This window comes from Pagrus pagrus, assembly GCF_965226575.1.
Source record: "Pagrus pagrus genome assembly, chromosome: 9".
Lineage (NCBI taxonomy): Eukaryota > Metazoa > Chordata > Actinopteri > Spariformes > Sparidae > Pagrus > Pagrus pagrus.
Window position 1 is genome coordinate 21,228,617 of NC_140193.1, and position 26,883 is coordinate 21,255,499.

At 40.8% G+C, this 26,883-nt stretch overlaps 1 protein-coding gene across 2 annotated transcripts in view; it reads right to left on the reverse strand.

Annotated features, from left to right (window-relative positions):
- LOC311262599 (cytoplasmic protein NCK2-like) overlaps positions 1 to 26,883 on the reverse strand; it is a 40,632-nt gene that overhangs the window by 4,022 nt on the left and 9,727 nt on the right. The window contains exons 1-2 of one of the 2 annotated variants that reach the window (XM_084362128.1): positions 15,447 to 15,543; positions 7,490 to 7,731 (exon numbers count right to left, since the gene is read on the reverse strand). In XM_084362128.1, coding sequence (XP_084218254.1) covers positions 7,490 to 7,715 — 226 coding nt within the window. In that variant the 5' untranslated portion in view covers positions 7,716 to 7,731; positions 15,447 to 15,543. Of the gene's footprint in view, positions 1 to 7,489; positions 7,732 to 15,446; positions 15,544 to 26,883 lie in introns of those variants that run through there. The other variant, XM_084362127.1, reaches the window with a different exon arrangement.

The following is a 26,883-nucleotide window of genomic DNA, read 5'->3' on the forward strand; positions in this document are numbered from 1 at the left end:
CACTGGCTTGCCTCACCTTTCTGCCTCAGTCTCCCAGTATGTGTCTGCTCTGTTGACTCTCTTCGCAAGCAGTACATTTTACAAAGTTGCCCAGAAAATACACCTTGTGTTTTGGATTTTTTCGCCTTTGATTCTGTTTTCACAACAGAAGGTGAGTGCATGTTGTGGAGGTTTGCTGTCAAGAATGCAGCCAATCTTGACTATCCAAACCAACGAGGTACTGAACCAGGTGCACCAACAAGCTTTTACAAAACAACAGCATAAACAGTGTTACATGAAAAATCAGTGTGTTTACAGGGGAGGGCCTAATGCCAGAGAACATCCCCTGTCTCTCTGCAGAGCATGTTGACTTGTCAGTAGATAGGCGGTGCAGCACAAGGGGAAATTGTCCACTATTTAATCGATCATCGATGGCATCGTTTTCTCAGATGGATAAAAAAAAAAGTAAAAAATGCTAAAATTGGTTGCTAAATATACTTAGTAAAGTAAAGTTTATGTGTGGGAAATAACGCTGATGAAAACGGTGAGAATGAACTGAAACGCTACGTTTTGACGTATTAAATCAAAACATTGCGCTGAAAGACGCTAACATTCTCTGTAGAGCTGAGGGCAGCCGCAGAGTCAGGTGATAATTCTTGGTTGGTTTGTCACTACTAGCATCCCTTTTTTCATAAGTAGTCATTTGATCCATTGTTGTTAAAAATATTGATTATAGCGGCTTTATAGCTGTTAAGACTGAGAGAAGGTTTTAGAAAGAAGAGAAAGGTCCACCGGGAGAGGAGGCAGTTTAGGTCAGCAGGAAGCTAATTGAGGCTGCAAGTTGCACTCAAGGGCCTTCAGAAGCACTAAAACTACATCAGAAAATAGAGGATACAGGATATCCTATGAGGAACCTCAGCGGTGAAGGACAGATCGATACGCCTGATAATAGAATTAACACAGAGCTGCGCACTAAGTGAACCACGTCCTTTTACTCATGCCCACTGGAATGAAAGCTCATTATCTACTTGGTATTCTGTCGACACAATCTACACATCGTATACACATCTATACTAATCAAAGGGCTGAAAATAGGTGGTGTAGACAGGGAATGAAAAGTGGAGCAGGCACCATGGGCTTGATAATGACAGACATATCCAGGAACAAAGTCAGCCCCTGTCTTACCTGTCTCTGACTTTCCCCATTCAGGTACTTTCAAAGACGTCTTTAAATGTGTGTTTGCACACGTCAGAACTTAAAGTTTCCAAAGACGCCCAGCTGAACATAGAGGAGGTCCCCTTTTCAAATTCACGTTAAAATAATAATGATACACCATGTGGCTGACAACGTTTTAAACTGCTCACTTGACAGTTGAGGCTGGTGTCAGCATACGCTGGTGTGTGCTGCTAATGACTGAAGTGAGTTTCCTGACAGCTAATCACCCAGCTTTTTTTCCCCCCACAGAGCCTGCTGAAATGCCACAGAAATGTCAGTGGTGAATGGAACATTTGCATTGTTTGGAAAATTGCTGGGTTCACAGAGAGTAGCATGAAACTTGTTGGCAGTGAGAAGAGGAAGAAGAGGAAGAGAGCTGTGGAAAAAAGGCGAGGGGTCCCTTGGCAGCTGTTTCTCACACAGACAGTACCGAGCACATCAGAGGCCACAGCTGACAAAAACGCAAAGAAGAAGGATGAGACAGGAATAACAAGCAGATCATGTTTATGGATAGTGGTGTGTATCCTACATATCTGATAGCGGTGTGCGTGTGTGAGAGGATTCTCCATCTCTTGACTGTAAACCAAAGACAAAGGCTGAGTCCTGGGCCTACTTTAGGTGCTCCGTTAGGAAAAATAAAATGGGCTGTCACTGCCACGAGTTACAGAAGAGACGCACACAAGAAGAACACACTCCCATGAGCCAAGCGAAGGCACTTTAATGCACACACAGATGCACACACACACCTTTCTACTTCAGTCATTTCCACTTCAAGGCACTGGCCTGCTGGTTAGAGCAGCAGCAGGCGATATTCCCTCCTCCCACACATTCACTGCAAACCTTCACCTACCTCTTCATCTTGTGGAAGGAGACAAGATATTCAAGCCCAGAGGACTCCAACTCAGAGGGAGCTGAGTTGATGAAAGCCTCCATGACTGCATGTTGCAGCATATTGCTTCACTCTGTCACTTACAGTAGAGGGCAGTGTGGAAGTCACTGTAATAAATGAGTGTGCACAATACCAAGCCACTCACAAGCCGAGTGTGTGTAGTAAAGAAAAAGCACAACCTGGCCCCTACATGAAGCATTAGCACAGTGTCAGCGAGTGCTCTGATTTTAAAGGGTATTGCAAGTGGATCACAGATGAGCCACGCAGCCCTTTAATAACTCTCGCAGTGTTGCTCTGTTCTCAATATTCCATAAGTGCCACAGGGTCTTAATGCATTACTGTGTGTGAAACCAATAATACCTGCACGAGGGCTCAAAGAGACAAATGAAAATAAATTGGAAAGCTTTAACTGGCAGCAGCCTGCACATCACCCACTCTTCTTGCACATTATTCATGCCTCTAAATGCACCATGAATTATGTGCAAGAATGAGTCGCTGAAAGGTTTAAATTACTACTTACTTTAAAAGTAAGGTTTTGGCATTTTGCCTTTATTAAATGGTTGAATTGGCTTGTTAAATGTTAACCAAAAATACATCACGTTCTTTCCCTTAAGGCTCGTCTGGTCCACTTGGACCCGAGTCCTCAGCAGTGGTCGGGGTTCATTTTCACCCTGTGGTCCTTGGCTGGTGTCTAACCCTACTCTTGTTTCTTGTCACTCTCTAAGCTATCCTATCAAATAAAGGCTGAAAGTCAAGATAATTAGTTCAGCCTTTCCTGATTTTTACTTCTAGAGCAGCCTTCCCATGTGCTGCTGCACATTTATCCACAGTGGCCACTACAGAATTGGAAAGCAATGGCAGCTCCTGCAATGACAAGGGCGAGACTTGCGTTCGTATGTACACATTCATTGTTGTAGAGAGTGCACATACCCGCAGAGGAGATCGGGTGACTCTCGGTTCTGCTGGGCTGTACTTGGAAACTAGGGATGCAACGGCACAGTTGTGCTTTAAACTAAATGCAAACTTTAGTATACTCACAGTGATTTACTAACATGCTGATGTTTAGGTAATTATTTGCTTATTATTGAACAATTAATATTTGATAATTAGTACAAAGCATGAAGTTCAGCTAAGCCTGAAGAGAATGTCATTAACTTAGAAGGTATTTGGTCACAAACAACATTTGCATTTTGACTTGAAAGCAATTCATCCTGAGGGGGATATGAACATCTGCTACATGTTATAGCAATCTGTCCAATAGTTTTTCACTTTGGACCAAAGTGGTGGACTGACTGACACAAAACCTCAAAATCTCTTGCCATTTCTTTCTACCTTATTCCTCACCTCCATGATACCTTTCACAAATTATGGTGGTGACTTCTGGCGCATCCTGTCCCTGAACCGGAGCCAGCGTTTTCCATAGTAAAAGGACACAAATTGTCTTTCTTAAAGCAATTGGTACAGTTTAACATTCATGAGGACCTTGGTTACATGAGTTTCACCGAGCACCAGAAGTATCACCCATAATCATTTCCCAGGTGACCTCCACTGGAAACCCGTGAACAGCATGACTAAAACATTGGACTTGGGAATGGGGACATGCAGTTTTATAGCCTGTATTAGTCTTAGACCAATAGGCCACCAGAAGACCCAACAAATCTTTAATTTATGTGTGCAGGTGACCAGAAAATGTACCCCTGATGCCTGCCAGGCTCTGGAAAAAACGTCTACAGAAAGGGGATCTGTGGAGGCTGTAGCAGATATCCAAGAGCTTTCTGAATGAACTACTGTAGACCACATATTGTGTTTAACACACCTGCACATTTTCTGCCCACTTTTGAGCTTGTTTGAGCAGAAAATGGGGCCTTTTCCGCTCAGTGCTTACAATAACTATGTTCATTAGAAAGTACAGAGTAGAATGGAGTGCAGATGTGTAATGCTTTTTGACCTGCGGACAAGCCAAAGTACTTTTAAAACACCTCACCCACACACTAACTGATGGCCGCAGGAGGTGCAAGGTAAAAACTCTGAAATCTTACTTGCAGTTGGTTCTGCTGGTGAGTAATGGCCCAGTTTCAGCAATGAGTAATATTATTGCTGAATTCTTTCACCCATTACTGTTTTTATTTCCTGTGAGAGGAAACTGGGGCACAAAGCAGCATGAAGCCATTTACAATTCAATTCTGTCTGTATGGATTGTCGATGATACAACCACATTAAAGCAAAGTAAATGAGGGGGGAAAGCTGGAGATAACAGCAATCACAGACTACCTGCAAGGTCCATAATCAAAACGTAGACTTACTGAAGAGCTGAAAAAGAGAGAAAAAGAGCCGGGATGAAGTAATCGCGCTCTCAGCCAGTCAGATTCTCTTTTCAAGTGTGTGAGTAAGTTCCATTAGTCCCTGACCTCACCTATTGCTCATCACCTCATCATGAAAATGTTCTCGCCCATCGGATTTGCTCGGGCTTTTAACACTAAAGGGCTACCAGGCTGGAAGCAAACTACTTAGACTGAAATGGAATGAGGCCATAATGTTGTAGCTGAAATGTAACAGTCGGGGACAGAGAGGTAATCCATCATTCCAGCACAACCATTAGGCTGCCGATTTCACCACCAATCAATCTACTGATCATAGAAAAGCAGCGACCTACAGTGACAGAGAAAGGGGCTGATGTTAACTGTATTGAAGTGGAAGGGGGGTGGGGGGGTGGGGTGCGTACATGTTGTCTCTGCGCACAATAGACCCTGGGTGTGGGTGACAGTGGCAGGCTGTGCCACGCTGGCCCACATAAAGCTGCAGAGTTTTCCCCGAGGGCTGGTATCCACAGAGCTGAGAGGAATCAGCGCATTAGACCAGACTGCCTTCATCCATTTCTATTCTCCTCACCCCCTCAACTCTAAATATGGCTGCCTGTCAGGGCCACACAGTAACTATTTTTACAACAAACTTCCTGATCATTCTGTCTGGTTAGAATTTTCTACCCACATGTTTCTATTTTCGCCCCATCTCTGTCTCCCACCCTGGCAAGAAGTGGTAACTGATGCGAAAACTGTCAAAACAGACGGATTTCCGTGCCATGCCCCATCATGCGCTTTCTCCACTTCAAGAAAGTAGAGCAAGCTCATGATTCTTCGCCTAATTCTTTCATTCTCGACTTGAACTACATACCAACACAGCCCAGTTTAGAACGCATCTATAACAGAGGCCATCTTACTCTGTCAAGGCTGCCGTCTGGCTGTCACATCTGTGGCATCTGTACTCCGTATCTGATTGGGAGCTTCAGTAGCCCCCCCAATTATATTTTGTCCCTAACTCCAAATTCAAAATCCTTAAAATAAATGAGATTGTCTGTTGGGAAGCCTGATATGTATTACAACTGGTTATGAGATCATTTGTCTCACTATCAGTCATAATAAATTAAACCAATTTCATGATGGCTCAGTGACTTACAGATGTTTTGAAGCTGAAGGCTCAGAGTCGACAGCTGTACAAAGAGCTCACTGGCAAATATCAAAATACCAACGCACAAGATAATTGTGTCAGGAAAAGGTTAAAACCACTGCTCACAGACATGTGGGCGAGTTATGTGTGTCACACACATCACACTGCAGCACTTCAAACTTTAGTTTTATGCTTGCCTGATGTGCATAAATACATGTTCACATCATCCTTGGAATAAAGAAATGTGTGTATTAATAAACAGGTCATGTTATTCATGCTCAAAACAAAGAACCACATGGCTATTCTCTCAGGTATTCAATTGATTTTTTTGGTCCATCAGCAAATATTGAAAAATGCTTGTAACAATTTCTCAGAGCTTTTCTCCATATTTTAAAAAGCTGGGACCACCAATTGATTGGTTCAAAGCGTGGCCAATTAGAGAGTGAGTGCACATGTTCAGATCACCCGTGGATTGAAAAAAAAAAATAGGGTGAGAAAATATGATCAACTGTTAAGAAAGTCACACTCTTAATCAAATCAACTGTTTGATGTCAAGTAACTATCTGGTTTTCAGTTCTATTTTTGACAGCTCAATGCTTTACTATAACGCTATGGACACTCAAAAGTATTGGGATATCCAGCTCTGGGGTCTTTGTTTTTATTTATTTATTTTGAACAAGGCAGCCAATTTTAAATGTACATTAAATGTGTATTCTGTGTTTTCTGAGGACCTGTCCTCACAAACAAAGGTATTGCTCAAAACAAAGCTTTTTTTCTGTGTCTTGGCCTCTTGTACACAAATAAACGCCGGTTTAGGTCAAACAATTGAGCTTTTGGTAAACTCCTTCCAGGGTGAAGATAATCAGAAATGCTGTTTTCAGTGTTTACATCTGTGCAGGCAGAAACTGACATTTTTGGACACCCATATATTGACTAATGTAAACTTGGAGTATGTGTCATGATATTGGAGTATTTTAGTTTGTATAGAGAAGGAATGGATGATATATTGTTTAAAGTTAAATTTACAAGGACACAAATGGACGCTGATAATACAATGCTGAAAAAGAGAGACAAAAATGGGTGCTTAGAATGTTTTGTTGACAAGTTATCCAAGCAGATTCTGTGACGAGCAGTCACGTTTCACTGCTTCATTCATAGTAGATTCTGAAACTAAGCAACCGACCGAGTATACAATCTGCTTCCTGTTTACTACAGCACACGTGTGCCCAGTGGATGGAGATTATCACTGAAACAGTGCTTAACAAACGTCTGGATGGAGACTCTTTTTTTGCCAAAACCCCATTTACAAAAATATCTGTATGTGGGGCCTAGGCCTGAAATGACACGTTGATCCTGTTTCACTGTTTCAGGAGGGACCTTCATAAACGACCTTGGCTTATATGTATAAAAGCCATTTCTTTGATTTATTTCATTTTTTTAGGTCCTTTTTATTTTTATAGCAGGCTATGAAGGAGCTAAGAGCCCATTTACTTTTGAGTAGCTTATTAATCGCCTGTTTATCTTTGGTTCCCCTTCTCAATTCCAGACAAATCCACTGATACTATATGCACCGCAGTCCCTCTTAAAAGGTTGGCAGCTATGGTTACATGGACAGTCCAATGTATTCAAGTCGTGACTGGGGGACTGAGAGACAGTGTGCTGACAGCTGAGAGCAACGGCCAACTCAACAGGATCCCTGGAGTACGCAGTGACAGCTCCCAGCTGAGACGGAGACACAGTGAGGGAATCATTTTACTTCGGGAGGATTCAGGCTAACACATGCATCCACACATACTGACCAGTGTTAATGATCACACCTCATCTCCTCCAACACAGAGCAATGGACAGGAAGTGCAGAGACTTTCCAATTTTTTTTGAAAATAATCTTCTGACATTGACTCCATTTGTGCACACACAAGCAACCTTTAACTTTCAAGCAGAGTGCAACTAAATTGTTCTTACCCAGCGTGTCTTTGATGTTCTTCACCAGCGAGCCTTTCTTCAGACTGTTCTTGCGCTCGACATAGTTCGATGGCACGTACCCAGTTTGGTTGGAGGCGTTGCGGACACGCCACCAGGTCTTTGAGTCGTCCAGGAGGAAGAGACGCTCGTTTTTACGGATGTCAAGTTCCTGGTCCTGTTGGGCCGTGTAGTCCCACTTGGCTACAACAATCACCTCCTCTGTCATCTTTCATGGAGTCCTCCTGTGGAGAAGACGAGGACTGGGGTGAGCCAAGAGTAAGAGGCCTCAAAAAGTACCACAATGAAGTTTACGGCAGCTTCAGTGTTACTATTAGCATAGGAACAATTTGTCACAGGGTAACGATGACAAAAAAACTAGTGGTATATACTGGTTCAAATGACCATTTGGTAAATATTGCAACACCTTCAAGCAACCACTAGGGGGCAGATAGGTTGATCATGACTACTTGAATGAACTGATAGATTCATTATAAGAAATACTGTGAGTGAATGAGTTACTGACTAAATTCCTGACTGAAAAAAGACTGCATAATATACCCACTCCTAAGTGTGTGAATGTGCTAATACATCTATCAAAGGGTCTTATTTTAAGGTGTGTGTGTTTGTGTGTGTGAGGCTGTGAGGTTTTGCTGTGACAAGTGACAAGTCATTACAAAATAATCCATATCCATCCATGCACACAATTTTAAACCGCTTATCCCAGCTCACATTGGGCATTAGACAGGATACACCATGGACAGGTTGCCAGTTCATCACCAGGCTTAATTACATAACCAAACTAAATATGAGTTTAAAGTTCGTGGTAATATCCAGAGCTTAAACTGGCAGTCGAACTGATAATTCCTTGAATGAGATTATGGCAAAATCTCAAATTGCTTACTTTGCGATCACCAGTCCCCATAAAATAGAGAGCAGTCACACCCATAACACACCCCTAAAGTGTGAAGTAAAGCTCCACGGTCAACCAGTTTTATTTTGAGAATTGATTAATTGTTTTTTATAATTTTTTTTAAGGAGAAACAACTTCTGATTCCATATTTTTAAATGGTATTATTATTCGTTATTTTGACTCCTCTTTGACAGTAAGGCTGGAGACATACTTGCTTTTTAACCACACGTTCGCAAAGGAAGGCCGACCGATATATCGGTTGGCTGATATTATCAGCCGATGGCCTATCACAGATATACCGGTATCAAGTTGTCCATACCGGCCGATATTAAAACTTTTCAGTTTTAAAGAACACATTGCAGAAAGCTATGCTTGGGGTGATTTATAATTATTTCTAATGACATGCACACTTGATGCTCCAAACGGACACAGGATATGCAACGGAGTAATCAAGTGCATGCGAATGCATTGTTAAAAGCAAATCAACCCTGCTTGAAGGACAAAACAAGACATTTGAGGATACCATCTTTAGGGAACACTTATCATTTTTCACATATTTCATAGATCAAACACCATAAGCCAACATTAGAGCTACTTTGCACTACCTATCTCAGATATTTATCCTATTTATTCATAAGGGTGCAATTATCACGTACAATTGTCCTTCTTGGTCCGACCTGTATGTGAAAGAAAAATAGAGTGTGTACATAATCATTTTCAACAGTTGAAAACATGACTAGGCTCACAGGTCTCAAGACAACAGTCCCTCTACACTGCAACATTCAGACCCAAAAAAAGCACCTCTGAAAAGGTTTCTTTGGTAGAAAGCAGCACGAACACACAAAATCAATTTATGTGCTCATTCTGCATGCTCACACGCACACAAACACACACACGCAAAGCCTTGCCTATTAGTTTTTGAGACAGACAGTGAGCGATTACATGCTCTATTTCACCAGGCCTTAGGTGAAGTGATTTGACATGGGCTTGCTGGACCACCTTAGCTGCTGAGGAATTACATGCATCTGCTCATCAGACAGGCAAACAGGAAAGAGATTGCCTGTTTTTCGGAATATGCAGGAAAAGATCAGTAAAGTTTGTTCTGCAAAAACTTTTTTTCTTTTTTGGTGATGGAAGGCTTCTCACGGTATGAGAACTATCCGAGCAATCCGGTTTATATTTAACTCACCGCCGAGTTATGAGTCTGCGGCTGGAAACAACATCGCTGGAATAAATAAAGGAAGAAAAAAAATGGTTCAGATGTAAAGAAGCTCTTTGAAGATAACAGTGAATTTAAAGATACAGAATGAATAGTGATGCTGTAAAACTTTAGTGTCTGCAATTGTTCAGCCTGAATAATGATATAAAACTGTCTACTTCATATCTAATCTCGTGTGAGGTTATCAGTAGCTATTGCGGGACACTATGATTTATGGCAGTGACACAGTGACAGTTAAATATCCTCTACTACACAATTACACATAATATATACTTATTACAGAGCTTATAAATTACCAAACTGAGTCAAACTATTTAATGGAAAGATCAGTTCTGATAAATGTGATTGCAAGGAAGCATGTGGGTGAGTACATTCATGCATATTAAGTATACGTGCACAACAATGCACAATTTTCCACTGGCGCACATTAAAGAAGCGGGGGGGGGGGCTGTATTTTCCTTAACTCGTATTGTCATTTACATCTCATTCTTTAATGAGAGGGCAGAGCACAGATAAAGCGTAACCACAAAAGAGAATTGTGACTCATGAGAAATGTAGCTGCACAAATTAGAGCATATAAAAAGATTCCATTACTGGTGGAAAGATTGATATCTTCTGTGGAGGCTACATTTTATGAAATGCAAATGGGAGCTGGCTGTTTTTTCATCCAAAGATATTCAATTCCACTTCAATTAGGCCACAACCACAGACAGTGCAGCCATGACTGAATACATTCTTACAGTTACAGCCACAGCCAAAAGCAGGCTTGTGTGTCACTGTGTGACACGTGTCAAATAGCTTCTCCTCTATCTCTACAACAAGCAGTGAAAAGTGCAACAGTTTGTACAGTAGAGCATTGCACTTGTGAATGTGCCTCTGCTTGCCATCACTAAAGCTGTCAAACTGGATTTCTTCACAGGCCGGGACAGGGACAACAGAGGAGGAGAGAGGAGGGGGTGGGGGTGGTGGGGTTGTGCAACACACCACTGGTAGAATTTATGTCAAGTTCACCATAAATTAGGTTTGCAACTTCCCAGGATGTGACAACATTTACTGTGGCAACAAAGGCAGCAGAAGGAAGATGGTGGAAGAATCAGGTCGATACAAAGGACGAGACAAAAACACAGCAGCTGTGATTCTTTTGAGAGCACAGGAAATAAAAGTGGAAGGGCAGATTTATGACAAGATGAGGGACGGTGACGTCAACTCTTCCAGGAGACGGGAGGTATGTGAACGTGCTGTGGCCTCTATCCGCCTCAGGCCCAGGCTGCCACTTTCCTTTCATTTTATTGAATTCGTTCCTCCTGGCGTGGATGGATGGATGAAAAAACCTGATTATATCTGTTGAATTTGCTCCATGGTATTACTTTCGCAACATTTGAGATATTGAAATACAAAGTAGATCAAATAAGGGTTCAGTGGTATTAATTTCTAGCTCTGAGCAAAGATTTAAAGATTCTTGCTGTCATGGAGACATGGACTCATAAGGTCAGTCCAGATTACGTTTCAAAGAAATGACAAGTAACATTTCTGCATTTAAATGTCTACAAATGACTAGACAGTGTCTTTTTTTTGGTCGTCTGTCAATATCACATCCCCTCTACTCCCTCTATTTGCTATGATTTCTAGGGAAAACACCAGATGATTCGTTACACAGTGAGGAAGGAAGTCAGTCAAGTGGCTGGCTTGTTACACAATTGTTGACTATTGTCTGTATTGCTCACTTGTGATGGAGCACAATTATTCATTTTCAACCCATCCATCGGACAGTTTTAGTGAGGTCTTCCTACATCACCAGAGCTACACACAAGAGCCCACATAGTTGTTCACAAAGAGCTTACAAAGAAATACTGAGCATTATTAGTTCTGGCAACAACTTAAAATTTAAATGGACAGTGGCAACCAGGCAGAAAAAGGACAAAAAAGATGTATCGGCTGATTTCACCAATGTATATGTTGATAATTAACAAGAAGAGAAATGTCAAACTAGGATTGAGATCATTTAGAAACTTTTCTGAGTTAATACAGTAAAGTACTGTAAAAGTCTGTGCTCAGTGTGTGTATTAGTCACAAAAAAATCTTATCTAATCCATATTTTGTGTAAAATTTGTAAATTGTAAATTTTGTGTGAATATTGATTTCTTGGCAATTCATGGCCAGAAAATGGACTTAGTTTGGTAATTTAGCTTTTGACCTACTGAACTGACGTTTACAAGAAGACCTACAGTGTTACGGTTTTTCGTTTTTTCCTTTCCTTCAATGTTTTACATGGGTTCATGTGCATGTAAAGTATCTTGAAAGATAAAAAAAGGTCAAAGTCCGCACGAACAGAAGCTCCTCTCTCCCACAGAAAACACTGCTCCTGAAATGCCCAGTCAGTGGTCCTGCCTTTATTTCCATGACTTTGTGCGGCCGGAGCAATGTGAGTGCAGGCCAGCGAGGGAATGGGGAAGAGGGACAATCTTGCTTCGGCACTGTACAGAGCAACTGGGCCATGTGTGAGTGCGCCCAAAAAAATTTGCATCACGTCTCCTTTGTCTGTTTTACTTTTACAGCAAAGGTGAACTGTGCTGAAGATGACCCTGTGGTATGGTTCGCACAGGACAGCATTTGCACCAGCCAAAACAAAGTGAACCAAATGGGCAAACACACCAGAGTTAAACCAAACCAAACAGGTTAGGTGTGAAAGCACCTTATGAAGCGTTCTCGTACACAACAAAACAGTTTCACAACCGTTCTAGCTCGTGTCATTTCTTTCCACTTGTGGCTTTGTGGAAACTGGCAGAATAACATGTGATACTCTCCCATCCTAGCTTGAGTTCTTCCCCTCATCCATGATACAAATTTCTCTGTCTCCTTGACAACCTTGCTCATTAGGCTGAGTGATGGGAGTGCCACTCCAAATCAACTCCATCCTCCTCTATGGGCAACCATGTCAGACAGGCAGCTACAGTACTGCATACCATTGCTCATTCTGATGCCCGCTCACATGCCATGACAGTTAACGTACCAATGAAATCCATGAGGGCAGCTTATACAGAAATCAATCTGCAGTCTGGTTTAAAACCATTTGCGCTTCAGTCAACTGTGCGTGGAAACTGAAGCCACTTAACAGAAAATGTTATGTTACACTCGCCATTTAATCAGAGCCACTTACTCACTTTCCTTGATATGGTTCACAGACAGATGGTTGAACAAATAAAGACGCTTTTTCCTGTGAGGGAGAGCACACAAATACTCACAAAAGAAAACAAACAGATTTGAGAGAGAACGCGTTTAAAAAGAGAAAAGCCTGAGAGCTCAAGCTCTTCCTGACCCCTCATTCCTCTGCCGAGAGAGTTAAAGAGGAAAGATGAGCGACAGACTGCTGAGCTGGGCTTCACCAGCACTTCACAACTCGATTCACTAAGGGGGGGAATGCTCACAGGCTCTTTCAACACCACACAAAGAGAAAGGGAAAGTAAAAGAGGATTATAAAAAAGAGGGGATGTTTTAAAGAAAAAAAACGTCTGGCGGAGCTCTCTGTTTGGCATTCAGGTCAAAGACAGGCAGGATTCAGCCAATGGGAGACATTTCCAACACCCTCCCCCTCCCCCTCCACTCCACACTGTTTGCAGTAGTGGTGGACCACTGCTTTACTGGCAGTGTCTGAAGCATTAGGAGTGAAGTGAACAGACTGAAACGTGAGGACGCCAGACTCACTGTAACTGCCACTGTGGATCTAATGATCTTCTTCACAGAATAACTCGTCTCTAACAACAAAACCAGGCCACAGCGCATAATTAGATGCCTTTCACATGCAGTCAGTGTTAACAATGTTTTCCACATGCACAGCTGCAAAGTGACAGCTATATTGTGAAACAGGCAACCCCAACAAGCTCTCAGTCTGTCACTCACACACATACAGGACATTTTCACACACTCGCAGGCCCTAAATCTGAGGGTGTGGTATATGACATAAGCTCATCTGCCTCTCTGTGATGAGGTTTAGTGGTTGCTCTTCCTAAGTTTCAGGGGAGAAAATGGGTGCTGTACATGTGGATACCATCAAAATGACCAAAACTCAAACCATGCAAGGACGTCTCAAATACAACACGAGAGGGTTTCTCGTGGTCGGCTCAAAATAGGACCGAGAAGAAAGGCACACTCAGACCACACAAACAGAGCAAGGGCTGATATCAGCACACCATATGACTGCACATTTGACGACAGAAGTGGCGTCTTTATCAACCCATTCTGAACTGTGGTAAATGTCTCAATCTAAACCAGGTGACAAATAAAACCAAGGACAGAAATAAAATCCTTTGTAAATTCAGCTCTTTATTATGATAAACCGCTTTAAAGTTGTAATAACTGATTTCATGGACCAATGGCAGCAGCAACAACACCGACATGTCATCACCTTTTTAGTTGATATGGCAAACTTTATAGCAAACATTTTATTTCCAGTTACAGAGCAAAATAACCATTCATTTGGAGTTTTGTATGTGTCCACCTGATGAATGTAAGCCCAATAATCACTCTCTTTACGCTCTGTAAAGCTTCATCAAGCCAAGGGGAGCTGCAGAATCAGGTGATAATTCAATGTAGGTTCATCACTATGAACAACACGTTTGCACTGATTATGTTGTGCATGCAGGTTTATTATCCTGTGCAAATTAAATTGATGTTGTGTGCACATGCTACCATCTAGCTTGCACAAAGCCATCTCTACCCAGAGAATTTTTCTGTTATTTTATTTTAGCCTCGGTTCAATTCTTGCAGCTTTAAGCACAAAAACACCTGATTGTTCCCATGAGTGTCATGAGCTGAACCACAGATGGCACAGACTTCACAGAGGACAGCACTTCTCAAAAGCGCCAGATAAAATCCAGCATGTTTACTCATAATACAAGCTTAAAGTGTGGGTATTAGTCAGTGTGATGACTGCTTTGACTAAAGTGATCTAAAGGCTATTATACAGAAGCATTACAAGTAGGGCTGGATATCTAAACCCAATACCGGAAAAGGTTTTCAGGATCAAAATGTGTCTACTGCACAGACTAACATAGCAGTGCTGAAAGCTTTCACTGAATGTCTTGTATTAGCATTAGACGGCCCTTGTCGGCAACATTTCAACCAACAGAGCAGGTTGAATCTGCAGCAGGGGCCGTTACTGAGGGAAATCACTATGATTGGCTGTTCAGGACAAGAAGAGCAAAGAAAAAGAAGAGTTTGAACCTTTCCTTATAGTGTCCATAATTTCATCCATTTAGTGCATTTTTTCAAATTTTATTTAAAATTTAAACTTTTTATCAGACATAAAGTATCCTTGATTAGAAGTGGCTATGACTGTTTGGTGTATCTGGGCTCTAACAGTTGGGAAGTTTTGCTCCTCTTCTGTAAAAAAAAAAGTCTCTCAAAATGTTTCTCAAAGCAAGTCATTGTAAAAAGTGCTGTCGTGGTATTGCTGCCACAACTCAGTGGCGATCTCAAACAATACCAGTCCTTAGTGCCTAGCAGCAAACCCAAATGTGCATGATTTTCAAAATTTTGACAAGCAATTTATTGACAAAAAAAGCAATTTGAAGACCTTACCTTGTACTTTACAAAACTGCAATGGACTTCTATCAAGACCAAATAATTTATAAGGAAAATTGTTAGAAATATAAAGAAATTAATTGTAAACTGCGGCTACCTATATTTATCTTTAGTTTTTGCTCATCTAATGAATATATAATAACGATTCTAAACAAATTAAGTGTTACAGGTTGAGTCATGTTGGCCTGAAGCAGAAATGTTGCATTTTCACACACTTCCAGGGAAAAATCCCTTAAATCTTAACTTGCCTCAATGGATGATGACAGCAAGGTGGAATTCCCTTCTTTCTTTAACCAGACCGTCCTTCCCCCAGCCTCTCTTTACAAGCAATTTTTCACATGTCACTTTCTTTTTCTGTCATTGCCTCTCCTCAGAAGGGACAACATTGTTGAGTGAGTCTCCATGACAACAGTCGATGGGTGGTCCCATTTTAACTGACATGGGCGTGCCCCAAAGAATCCAACATTGAGCCCTTCACTCTTAGATTTTCGATATTTCTTTACAAAGGATCAGCGCTCATTATACACAAAGGTGCATGTAGGTTCTGCACCCACAGCGTGGTGGTTTCAACAAAGGTCTTCCTTTCCCCCATTAAAGTCAGAGAGAAAAGCAGAGGATTAAAGAGGAAAGAGAGCAGAACATCTCCAGGAGTGTCCCCAGAAATGACATGGGAATATGTATTAACAACATATTTTGACAGCAGAATGATGGCATTACATTAGGGTATAATTGTGCATCACCACTGTTATTTAATCCCTGTATTACACATTCTGTGCAGACAGATGGGAGGTATTGATTATTTTCTACCAAAGCATCAACCTTCAGTCCATAATTTGTCAGATATCACATTATGTGAATTGCTGTTTTAATTAGTATCTGTTTAGTTAAGGCACAGAGTACTGCATCAAGTTAACTTTAATATTATTCCATCATAATGATTTCACTGAAAGATGATAAACAACGTTGAATCCCTACTGCATTGATTTCTTTTTTCTCCTCAGCCATAAATAGCTGCCTTCAAACTTGGGTTGTTTTCTCTACTCCTTGATGCCCACTTTACCTCTTTCCATAACAGTGCAGCGCTTGTTCACTTTGCATAGCTCCCTGCACTCCAAACACATGATGAGTCGCCTCTTCTGAGCAGCTTGTTCTCTGTAAGGTCTGTAACACACTCCTCTGTACAGAACCTCTCTGTGCTGCAAGCCATCATCTATCAGCATAGGTTTTCTCGTGTCCTTTTTATCGTTTTCCTTGCAGCTTTGGTTCATAAAGCGGGAAGGAGTGTCTCTATTTTTAACTCTGTATGTGACAGTCTGGTATCCATGTCCTCTGGCAGAACAACAAAAGACAAGCACTGTAAAGAACAGCGGGGCAAATGTAGTGAACACGGCTTTGATGTACAATGCCGACCGTTTTCCTCCGACGGGAGCAGATGGAGAAAACCCTGAGGTGATGGTGTGTTTGTGTCTGACAGAGAGAGAGATAAAGAGAGAAATAAAGTATCTGTGAAACACAGGTCACATCTAGGTCAAACAACAAAGATGTTGCCCTCGCTATAAGCTATTGTTGTCAAATGAACCGTACTACACACTCTGTAAATTTGTATCTATTTTTCTAACCCCTCATCATACAGCACGCCACCAAGGACCTTCTCCCCGAGTATGTAAAGACTAAACTAGTTGTCGCACAGAGCAGAAAAACTTGAAACACGTGCAGGCGATGACAACCTGCCTTTCCCCCTGATCATACAATTGAATTTTCTTAAAAAATGTTTGTGTTTGCTGTTAATTATAGTTCTTAGACAGGGTCAGATAACTGCAATCAGTGCACAGATTTAGACAGTTTCTATTGTTTAAACTGTTTAAATGTGGTCAGAAAACAAGCGTTAAAATCAACCTCAAAATATTTTTTGGTCGTAAACTGCATTTTGAAAATCAACCCAGCTGGGTGTTTTCTCTCTCACCAACAACACAGTTAGTTTTTTTACTTCAACACTCACCTGAAGCAGGGCTGAGTTGAACAACAACAACGTGAAAAAAAAAAAAAAAGGCTGCAGGACGTTCAGAGAACAAGAGATGCTCTGTGCCATATCGAACATTTTGAGACTGGAGGCAAGAAACCATTCCACACTGCAGTGTCTTATTTACTTGGAAACTTTACTTTGTTAAATATGAGCAGCAGAAAATCAAATAGACAAAATGCCCTGAGCAAGTCAAGCCCTGCATTTCAGCTTTCCTTACACCCATATAGTCAATAAAGTCAATTAGCTAACCAGAGACAATCTAACAGGAGCACTCAGCAGTAAGAGGATACACTTGCTGTCGAAGTGTAAGGAGTGATCAGATATTATAAACATCCAGATGCTGTATGCTCTTCATGAATGAATGAATGAATGATTCAGGCAAGTGAGGCATACTGACACTACACCCATTTTACATCTGCAAGCAGGGTTATGAATGAAGATAAAGCACTGCTATCATGATTTCCACAGAGTTTTCTTTTTTTGGTTTGGATACAATTTTTAACAAGATGCAAAAATCTCCACAGCTGTCCAAACCACTTCTGGTTGAATGTGACAACAGCTGCAGCTGTCAGGAAAATGTAATATGTAAATAAGGTAATTAATGTCAGTATCATTTCTTCTTCCTTTTGTTTGTTTTTCCAGAGGAGACGAGATCATGAAGTGGTCACATGAAATTAGCAACAGATAATTAGTTACAATATAAATAAACAATGTGCTAATTATGCATCTTGGCAATGAGACCCATGTTGCTCAGTCAGCTACACCACAGTGAAAATCCTGGGACGAGGCAAAAATGGGGCTGGGGTGCCGAATTAGGCGATATTTTATTTGGCAAGGATAGTTTTTGGCTTCTGAATATTAAGACACGATTAAAAAATGCACTTAAGAAGTTTGACTTATGTTATTAAATAGGAAAAAGGGGCTTTATATTGGTACTAAAACTCAGGTTGATGTAATCTTTATAATCTTTAAAGTTGTCTAAATTTAGGAATGGAGCCATCCCCCTAAAAACCATCATTTCTGATGAAGACCTGGTGGGCTTGAAAAACTTCCTGCAAACTGCTCTCAGATGTGTGACCACATCCGACTGTAAAGAGTTCATTTTTGGTAGCAATTACATATATGTTACATACTGAACATGTCACCGCGGTACTGGTGGGGTTATACACAGTAAAATATTGCCCAAAAAACTGACATGTTGCTAACTCGGTCTGACTCGTGAAATCAACTTCTTCTTCACCACTCTAAAAACAGTAGTTGCCAAGCGCAGCACAGTACAACTTCATGTGTTGGCTAACGGAGCTAACTGGGAAGTCGCAGGTTCCCGTTTCTAAATTACGTGGTATCAGATCAGTGCATAGACTCACATACTCGCTGCATTTTTACCGGCAGTATTGGCAGCATTTCCTATACTGGTATTGGAATTGGCGCAACTCTAGTTTGCAACAAACTCACACACCACGCAAAAGTAGAAAAAGATCATGTGTTCATTCAGAGTTGTGTGGTTGCAACACATACTTTGAGTCTGGAGTTCTCTGAAAGTATTCTGAAAGTTTGTATGAAGTCTGATATACAGAAGGGCAGATAATACAGATAATGTATTAAGTTTTTACGTGTACGATCATCTGAGTAAAATGTGTCAATATACATACTCAATGAAGGAAAATCCTCATTGAAGTTAGTTCTGAGGCTGTTCTGTTAATAGCTAAATAAAAAAATATAGCCACTTCCGAACAACCCATATCAATTTCAGGTTTTAATCAATACCTTCCTGTTAGTCCTGCCCACTCTTGTCTTGAACACCACCCACTTTAGGCTCAGGCCCCACGCATTCAGAGTACAGATTCAGATACAGATAATTTAGTTGGTATACAAATATAGATACAAATACAGATATTGGTGAACCTGCTCATCCCTTATACAAACAACAAATCACAAGCAAAAACTATCTTTGGTATCATTAAGCAAGTTACAGGGCTTTTTATTAGAGAAAGAAAGCAACTACATGGCCACAGGGTCAGATTCAACAAAGAAACACTTTCTAATACACTCCTACATGCTGGACTGAGAGCATCTGATGACTAGTTTCCTGCCATCTATCTTATTATGCCTGGAAAAAGATTTAGTATGTCCCGCTCTACAGCATCCGGTGGCATTTTGCAGTGTGCAAACCAGCAGGCTATTGTGGCTATTCTGACCCACAATCCTCTACACAACAACATGTCACATCAATTAAGCTGCCAAAGAGTACATACGGATGACAACTCATTATGTACTACAGACACTAAGGACTGGAACAGATGTATGATCAAGAGGGTCAAAGTTCAAGGTGCAATTTTATGATTAGGCAGTATGTATGCATACTTGTAAGAGGCACCTGATGTACGTACTAAAATTAAAAGAAAAAGCATGCCATTTGGAACGCAGCTCTAGTCTCCGGTCCACTGCAGGGAAGCACTTAACCCTGTGGTTAACCCTGTGTTCGTCAAAGTTTGAACTAGAGAGGCAACACTTTACTGAAGGAGTGCACATAACTTCTTAACATTTGGGAGTGTGGATTCCATGCAAAACAATCTAGGCCACATACACAAACAATATTCAACACATGAAAACACAGGGGTGATCTGTGAGCCAGTTAATGTTGTTTTGCTTCTGCTCCTGAAATGTTGTGCTGTTTACAACTCCCATCTAGGGATGCAAGAAGCAGCAGCAGCGTTGGTGTGTCTTTACTTTTAAATTGCCTTGTACTCCTACGAGCCTCCCATTACTGTTCTCTTCACAGCCCTGACAGCTACTTTTTTTACTAAATGATGGATCCTGCATTTTAGAGGAAAGCACATTGACCGCGCATAAAAAAAAAAGAAGAAGCCCGATTATATTTAAGGGTCAGTTAACTTAAACCACAAAAAAACATTTTCCTGACTTTGCCTTTTGGCATGTAGCCATGCAGAAAGTTTTGGCTCCATTTCTTCAGGTTTGGAAATTTCTGTCACCACCAGAGCACAATGTAGGTAATGGAACACAATTTTATTAGCGGTGCTCACAGTAGTGAAAAATTACATTCAGCAGTGTCTCTTTCCAGAAACAATGCCCCAGTTAGTTTGGATAATCCCCAGACCTCGGTGTGGATCTTTTTTCGGGAACAAGTATATGCAAGGATTAAAAAAAAGAGGACTGAACTAGGAAAAACAAAGCATTAGAGGGAGAAAAAAAACCTTCCTTGAGGAATGGATTAAGGGGGTTTTGCTCTCAATCATCCAACTCTACACTCATGCAGGTAATCCTATACAGTACATTACCGTGCATCTGTGAGGATGCCTGTAAGCAACAAATGGTAGGAAGAGATTTCTCTTAATGAGGTAACATGGGAGGGAAACTAAACAAGCTGTGTAGACTGTGTGCGATTCTGTTGTGGGCACAATTTGCATCTGCGAGTTAATTCACTGTGTGCTTCATTTGTGATAAGTATGCAAGCAGTACAACCACTGACGACCCTGTGCTGTGCGAAATAAACTCGTAATCACTCATGGAATGCCAACTTCAATTTCAAACTACCTTAAGTTGTAAGAGAATATGTTGTAAAATGAGGTTAGCTCATGTGGAAACACGGTGCAGAAATAGTCTCTTAGCACCTTTTTTTCTTCCCTGTGTAACACAAACCACCGTTGACTTTATCCCAGCTTGAGCTTTACCTTCTCTTTGTACCTTCTGCTCCATCGGTCTTCTCTCTGCTCCTCCCTCAGCTATGGACCTGAATTATTCTCTTTGATCAGATGCTACCTTGAGGCTCCCAAGAGAGAACAGACTGATGTAGCGAGAGCAATGCAGAAAGGCTGGTGCAACGCAATGCAGACTTGTTGGACGACTTAAACCGCCATCGGCCCAGTACAGACGTGAATCATTTACTCGGGCGATTTACTGTTAGACAACTGTGGAGTGGACAGTCGCAGTGAATATTTCTATAGTCTGTGTCACAAACAAGAAAAGTCTTAAAGCGGATTATACAAACTAAATTGTGAAAATCGGTTCCTACTGAAGGTGATAACAATCCAGATATGCCAGTCACATATCTTTATCAAGACTCTGAGGGCAGACACTCATTATATTTATCCTTTTTTAGTTTCTATCTCTATCTTCTGGAGAGCTTATAGAAAACCTGTCTTGCAAAACCGTCTGAACACCATCAATCCAATTAGTGTCGATGGTAGGTGAAGAGTTGGGGAGGATAAATGGAAACAAAAGACTTAACTTGTGAATAAAATGCATATTGTTTACTGAAGGAAATCACATATGCTTGGTAAATTACATAACTCTTGTCCTATTGGAGTGGAGAAATGAAAAACTAAAAAGGGAATTTTGCTTGTTTTTCTGATCAACAGTCCAAGAAATCAGTAGATTAATGGCAGGGTATAGAATGAAAAGCTTGCAAAGAGTGCAGCCGTTTGCTCGTTCGTTTCATTGTCATTAATTCTTCAGATTTTTTTTATTTGACAGAAGTCTAAATTTGAGCCAATTAGTGTAACACAGCTTCAGCAACTGTTGCAAAAGAGATCCGACAGTCTTGTTTTCCAGCAAATAGAGAAGGTGAGAATTTGTCGGATATTTTCAGGAAAGACAAACACTTTCTGGTACATTTTACCTTGCTGTTTATTTTCCATGAGTGACTGTCATTTTCCATGACTGATGGAAAACGGTCTAAATTTATCCAGGTCTTCCAGGACACATGGGAACTCTTTCTGAGGAGCACGAGCAGAGAGTCGTTGGTATCCTGCTTGTCTTTCTTGTGAATGTTTGTTTGTCTATGTTACATAACCTTGTGTGGATGTCAGAGTCACATGTGGAGACCAGAAGAGTATGCAGAAAACAGAAACGACATATGTAAAATCTACATGTCTCTTCTGTGTATACATGGACCACATACATGTCAGTTCTTGAAGCCATGTTTCAACATCAGCTGAGCAAGACAGGGAATGAGATCTCTGTATGCATCAACTCTTTCACAGCATCAAAACCGGCTTTGCCAAATCTCCAGAGAGACATTGACCTCTGTAACGACATTCAGCCAGTAGGAAGACAGTTATGGGAATAAGTACAGGAAGCAACTACTTAACAAGAATGAAGGGAAGTTGTTATTCTTTCATTTCTATACTGCCCTCTCCACCATTACTGGAAGCATATTTCAGGAATGTTTGACTAGTTTGAAAGTTGATAGACAGAAATATAGTCATCATTGACAAATGAATCATTTCAGCCAACAATGTCTGCATGTAGAGTTAGGTATCCTGTATGATTTTTTTTTCAGTAAGAAAAGAACCAAAAGGTGGTTAAAGGAATAGTTCAACTTTTTGGGAAGTATCATTATAGGCTTTTTTTGTTGAGAATTAGATGAGATGATCTAAATCACTCGTGTTTGTGCGTGAATATGAAGCTACAGTCAGAAGAAAGCAGCTTAGCTTAGCATAAAGACTGGAAACCTCTGTGCATAGCTAACTAAATATGTTCCCTAGTTCCTGTAAGGCTCAACATTAAACATGTTATATCTTGTTATATCTCTGGCTAATCCTTAAAAAAAAAAAAGTTACGACAAGTTATTGTCTTATGTGTGATGTATCAGACAAAGTTTTAAATGGGCACAATCACATCCTGGAGCTTTCACTGGTTGCTTCTCTAATTTCCTGGCAACCTCACAGTGATGACAGGACTCAGGGATCTTCTCATCCCACTATCAGCAAGAGATTTCCCACAATGTCTAACTTTAAATTGAAACTATAGTACTGAGCGTCTGTGCTGCAAATTGTATTTCTAAAGTCACATCTTAACCTGTATTTTGTTTTTGCTCCGATTCTCTCTTGTTTTTAAATTATTACAATAAACACTGATTTCCTGTTTTGGTTTTAAAAAACGACATTGTATACTGTGGGTTTTTACTTTTTGAAATTTTTACAGTGATAACAACTGCAACTAGAAATAAAAACAACACTATGGGAGCATTAAGATTTAACCAAAAACAGTTCAGTTGTGGGCCTGACAGCTAACAATGAGCTAAAACTTGCTATAGCTCTGTAGAGATGATGGAAGCTACAGATTCGGCTGGTAATACTCTGTAGGTACATCACTACAAATGATCCCTTTGAAACCATCACATTGTTTTCACATTGTCATTTGATGCATTGTTATTAAATAAAGTATTGATTATAGCTGCTTTAAGGTCCCACTTGTAGCATATTTTAAGACCTTTGTTTTTCTTCGGTTTCACTAAAAAATGTTGAATATTTGTCAGCAGTTTAGCCTCTAGTGTTAAATGCCAAAATTCAAACAGTGAGTACAAAACAAAGAATGTAACACCTGGCTAAGTGCTCCCTGCTATATGGACAAGAATTTTTCCTGACACTAAATCATTTCAACTACTAAGGTTTCATTTTTGCACTTCAGCTGAGGGCCAAAAACATGATGTTATCTCCATGCCATCATGTTAATCACTGTTCAGTGCTTCGACTGATCATTTAAACATTTAAATACTTCTTCTCTCCCTCTTAGCTCTATTGGTCCTATTATAGTTGCTTGACATTTTAAATGAACCCAAATGCAACTACAGTGATTTAGTGTGGCCTGAGCATAGGATGGCATTTCTTCTTCCCTGACATGCAGATGATATCACTCCTTCCACTGAACCGCTGCCACAAAAAACACTAAAGCACCACATTCAGCAGGCATCTGCCTGCAGCGCTCTGCCTGCTCCTGAGGAAGACCGAGGTCACGCTCAAACAACTGTGGTTCTGCCCAGCCAAAACAGCAGATAGCGTAAATAGATGCCCTGCAGCATATGCATGTGACTGTGTGTGTGTGAGAGAGAGCAGAAAAAAAAGGAGAGACTCCACAGGCGAAATGCTGTGTGTGTGCAGTCTTGAATTCTCAGGAGAACCCTGTGGCTCTCTGAGCTATACATCTCATAAATAAAGCAGGATTTCCTTCAGCTGCAGCCATGGGAGCGTGTGTGTGTGTGTGTGTGCGTGTGCGTGTGTGAAAATAAGAGAGAGAGAGGCACAAATGGATTACAGGAGGCCTATCATATTGCTCCATTCAGCAACTGAATCAATTCCGTAGCACGCAGCAGCACATTTCAGGACAAATAAATGAAGACATACAATCTTTGTAGCCTATATGTTTAAAATTACATGAACTAGTGGTTCCAGTTGAATCTGCCATGAAATATTTAAGGATATTTGGAGCAGAAATATCAAAATTGACCTCTTGTTTCCAAAACATTAATCTGACCTCATACAGATTTCATGAGCCTGAATTATGGCCTTGATTACCTAAACTGCTGTTACATGACAAGCTTGTTGTTCTTTATATCTCTGTATAATCTCTATATGCTCAAGTCACTACAGTTCTTTTATACGCCACAAAGACATTTAGGATAAAAGTATCAAGAATCACTGTCATCCAGCTACTACAACACAGTTGTAACCTAATTATTTCACAGGTCAAGGACATGCAACACAATTAGCGTGGTATAGAAATATGTGACAAGCCAACTGAGAATCAAAACATTACAGCAACGTGGCAGGAAATCAGGGCACAAGGGAAGATTAAAAGAACAATTCAAGTGAATTGTGATGGAAAAAAACCCTCCTTCATTCTGTGGACCCCAAATGTGGGACACGACAGGTGAGAGTCATCAAATTTTTAACAGCCATTCATCTGGGGGACATCTGTGTAAATGTACAACAGATGCAGATAAGAGACAAAAAATGCTACTCCTCCTTTAGGGGGTGTTCAGTTAGAAAACAGCCCTGCGTACAAAATATGGTTGCAATGAGGGGGGCGTGTTGCTTCAGGTACTGGTGAGAACATAGAATACGATCCAGGAAGTCCAGTTGTAGTAATAGGTCCATGAGTTTGAAGGCTTATGAGGCAGCAACACACAGCCCATCAATTTATAATAGTACGAGACAGCAATTTAACAACTCTGAAAAGTTATCACTGCAACAATTATTTTAGCTTTCGTAGCAACCACGGTAAGGTAAACAGTAGAAATACGGACCCTGGCCCTGCATTAACACTCCCGCTGTGTGGCCTCATCTAACAATATGTGACAGAAGGCCTGGCAGTTCAGAGCCCTCTGCACACTACAGTTGTCAGATATGTAGCTATTAACTTGGCTGTTCTGGGTTGTGTCTTGTCTTGCTCATTGTGTAATTCTGACAACATTGTTCAGCTCCCCCATTGTAGAAGCAGCTGAGCTGGTGGCAGGTCTTCACTAGAGTTGAATTCCATCCATATAATCCCTCCCATAATGCATGTCCCAGCAACACTATTGATACGCCTTGAGAAGCTCCTACTTTCTTTTTCTTTGTGTGTAGTGTGGGCACTTTCCCTTAATAACAGAGATTTCTCAATCATCTTGCGAGAAATTACGTTTCCTAATCCTCTCTGCGGCCTTAAGTCAGATGAGTGATCAAGGTGTTTGCTCTCAGGGGGAGTGTAATAATGATTAAAAAAAATACAACTTTTAATTTAAGATAAGAAAATGGGCGTCCGGTGCATGCTTACAGATCCTGTAGCCCAGAGGTAAAAACACACCAGAGATCTGAGAGTGTGCATTATTTTAAATCCAACAAATTGCAAAACAAGCTTATTTCACTCCAATCCATATCTGGTTGAAGGTGTGCTAATCAGGAAATCAGCAGCTGTGAAAAACTGCAGAGCCCTCGCCACCAGTGACTGCACAGTCATAGATCCAATTTCAGATCACTTAAACTCATCAAGTCATAAAACCTCCTCAGAGTTTTATTCTTAAGATGCTTTATGCTTAAGATGCTACACATCTGCTGAATTCTTAAGATGGGTGTTTAGGGCTGGGTATCAATCTTTGATTAAGGAGTTAATCTCAACAGTATCAGTGAGCCAATAGGCATGCAGCATGCCTGCTGTGCCAAGATCCAACAGTGCTTGTGATTGGCTGTCTTGAGGCATAAAGGAAAAACACTAGGTTACACCCAGATACAGGGATCACCATGTACGTGTAATAATCTTTTTTAAAAACAGATGAAATGGGTATCGAAAAAGTGTCATTCAGGAACCGGTGTCGAAGTCAAGGTATCGGTATCGGTTTTAACGATACCCTATTGCTGTAACACCATCCTGCTGTGTCGGGATGAAAATTGAGAACTGGTTCAAGTTGAGAACTGATTCCAAATCATCCGATCCATCAGAATCTCATTGCTCCAAGCTTATTAATTCCTTTAATTGAAGCCAGCATGCTTTTTTGGCAGTTTCACAACGCAAAACTATGGTGTCGAATTTGTAGCTACACTTCTGGAAACTTGCAACAAGGAAATGTAATAGCGGAGAGGAAGAAACGGTCCAAAGCATGTCTTCATTTCACAAGAAAGACGACAACAGAGGTAGCTGTAATGTCTGCAAAACGATACTGTGATCTCATGCATGCCGTTTTTGTACTGATAATAAAAGAGTTGTGTTGATGCTGAAATCCTGTGTATATCCTACTGCTATCAATACAATCTTATCTATTCCCATCCCTACAGCTGTGTTGACCATGTAGCACAACATTAGTGGTATATGTTTAGTGTCATTAGTCTGGTCACCTGACCACAACAAGGACTTACCACTGTTCAGTTATTTGAAACAAGATTTTT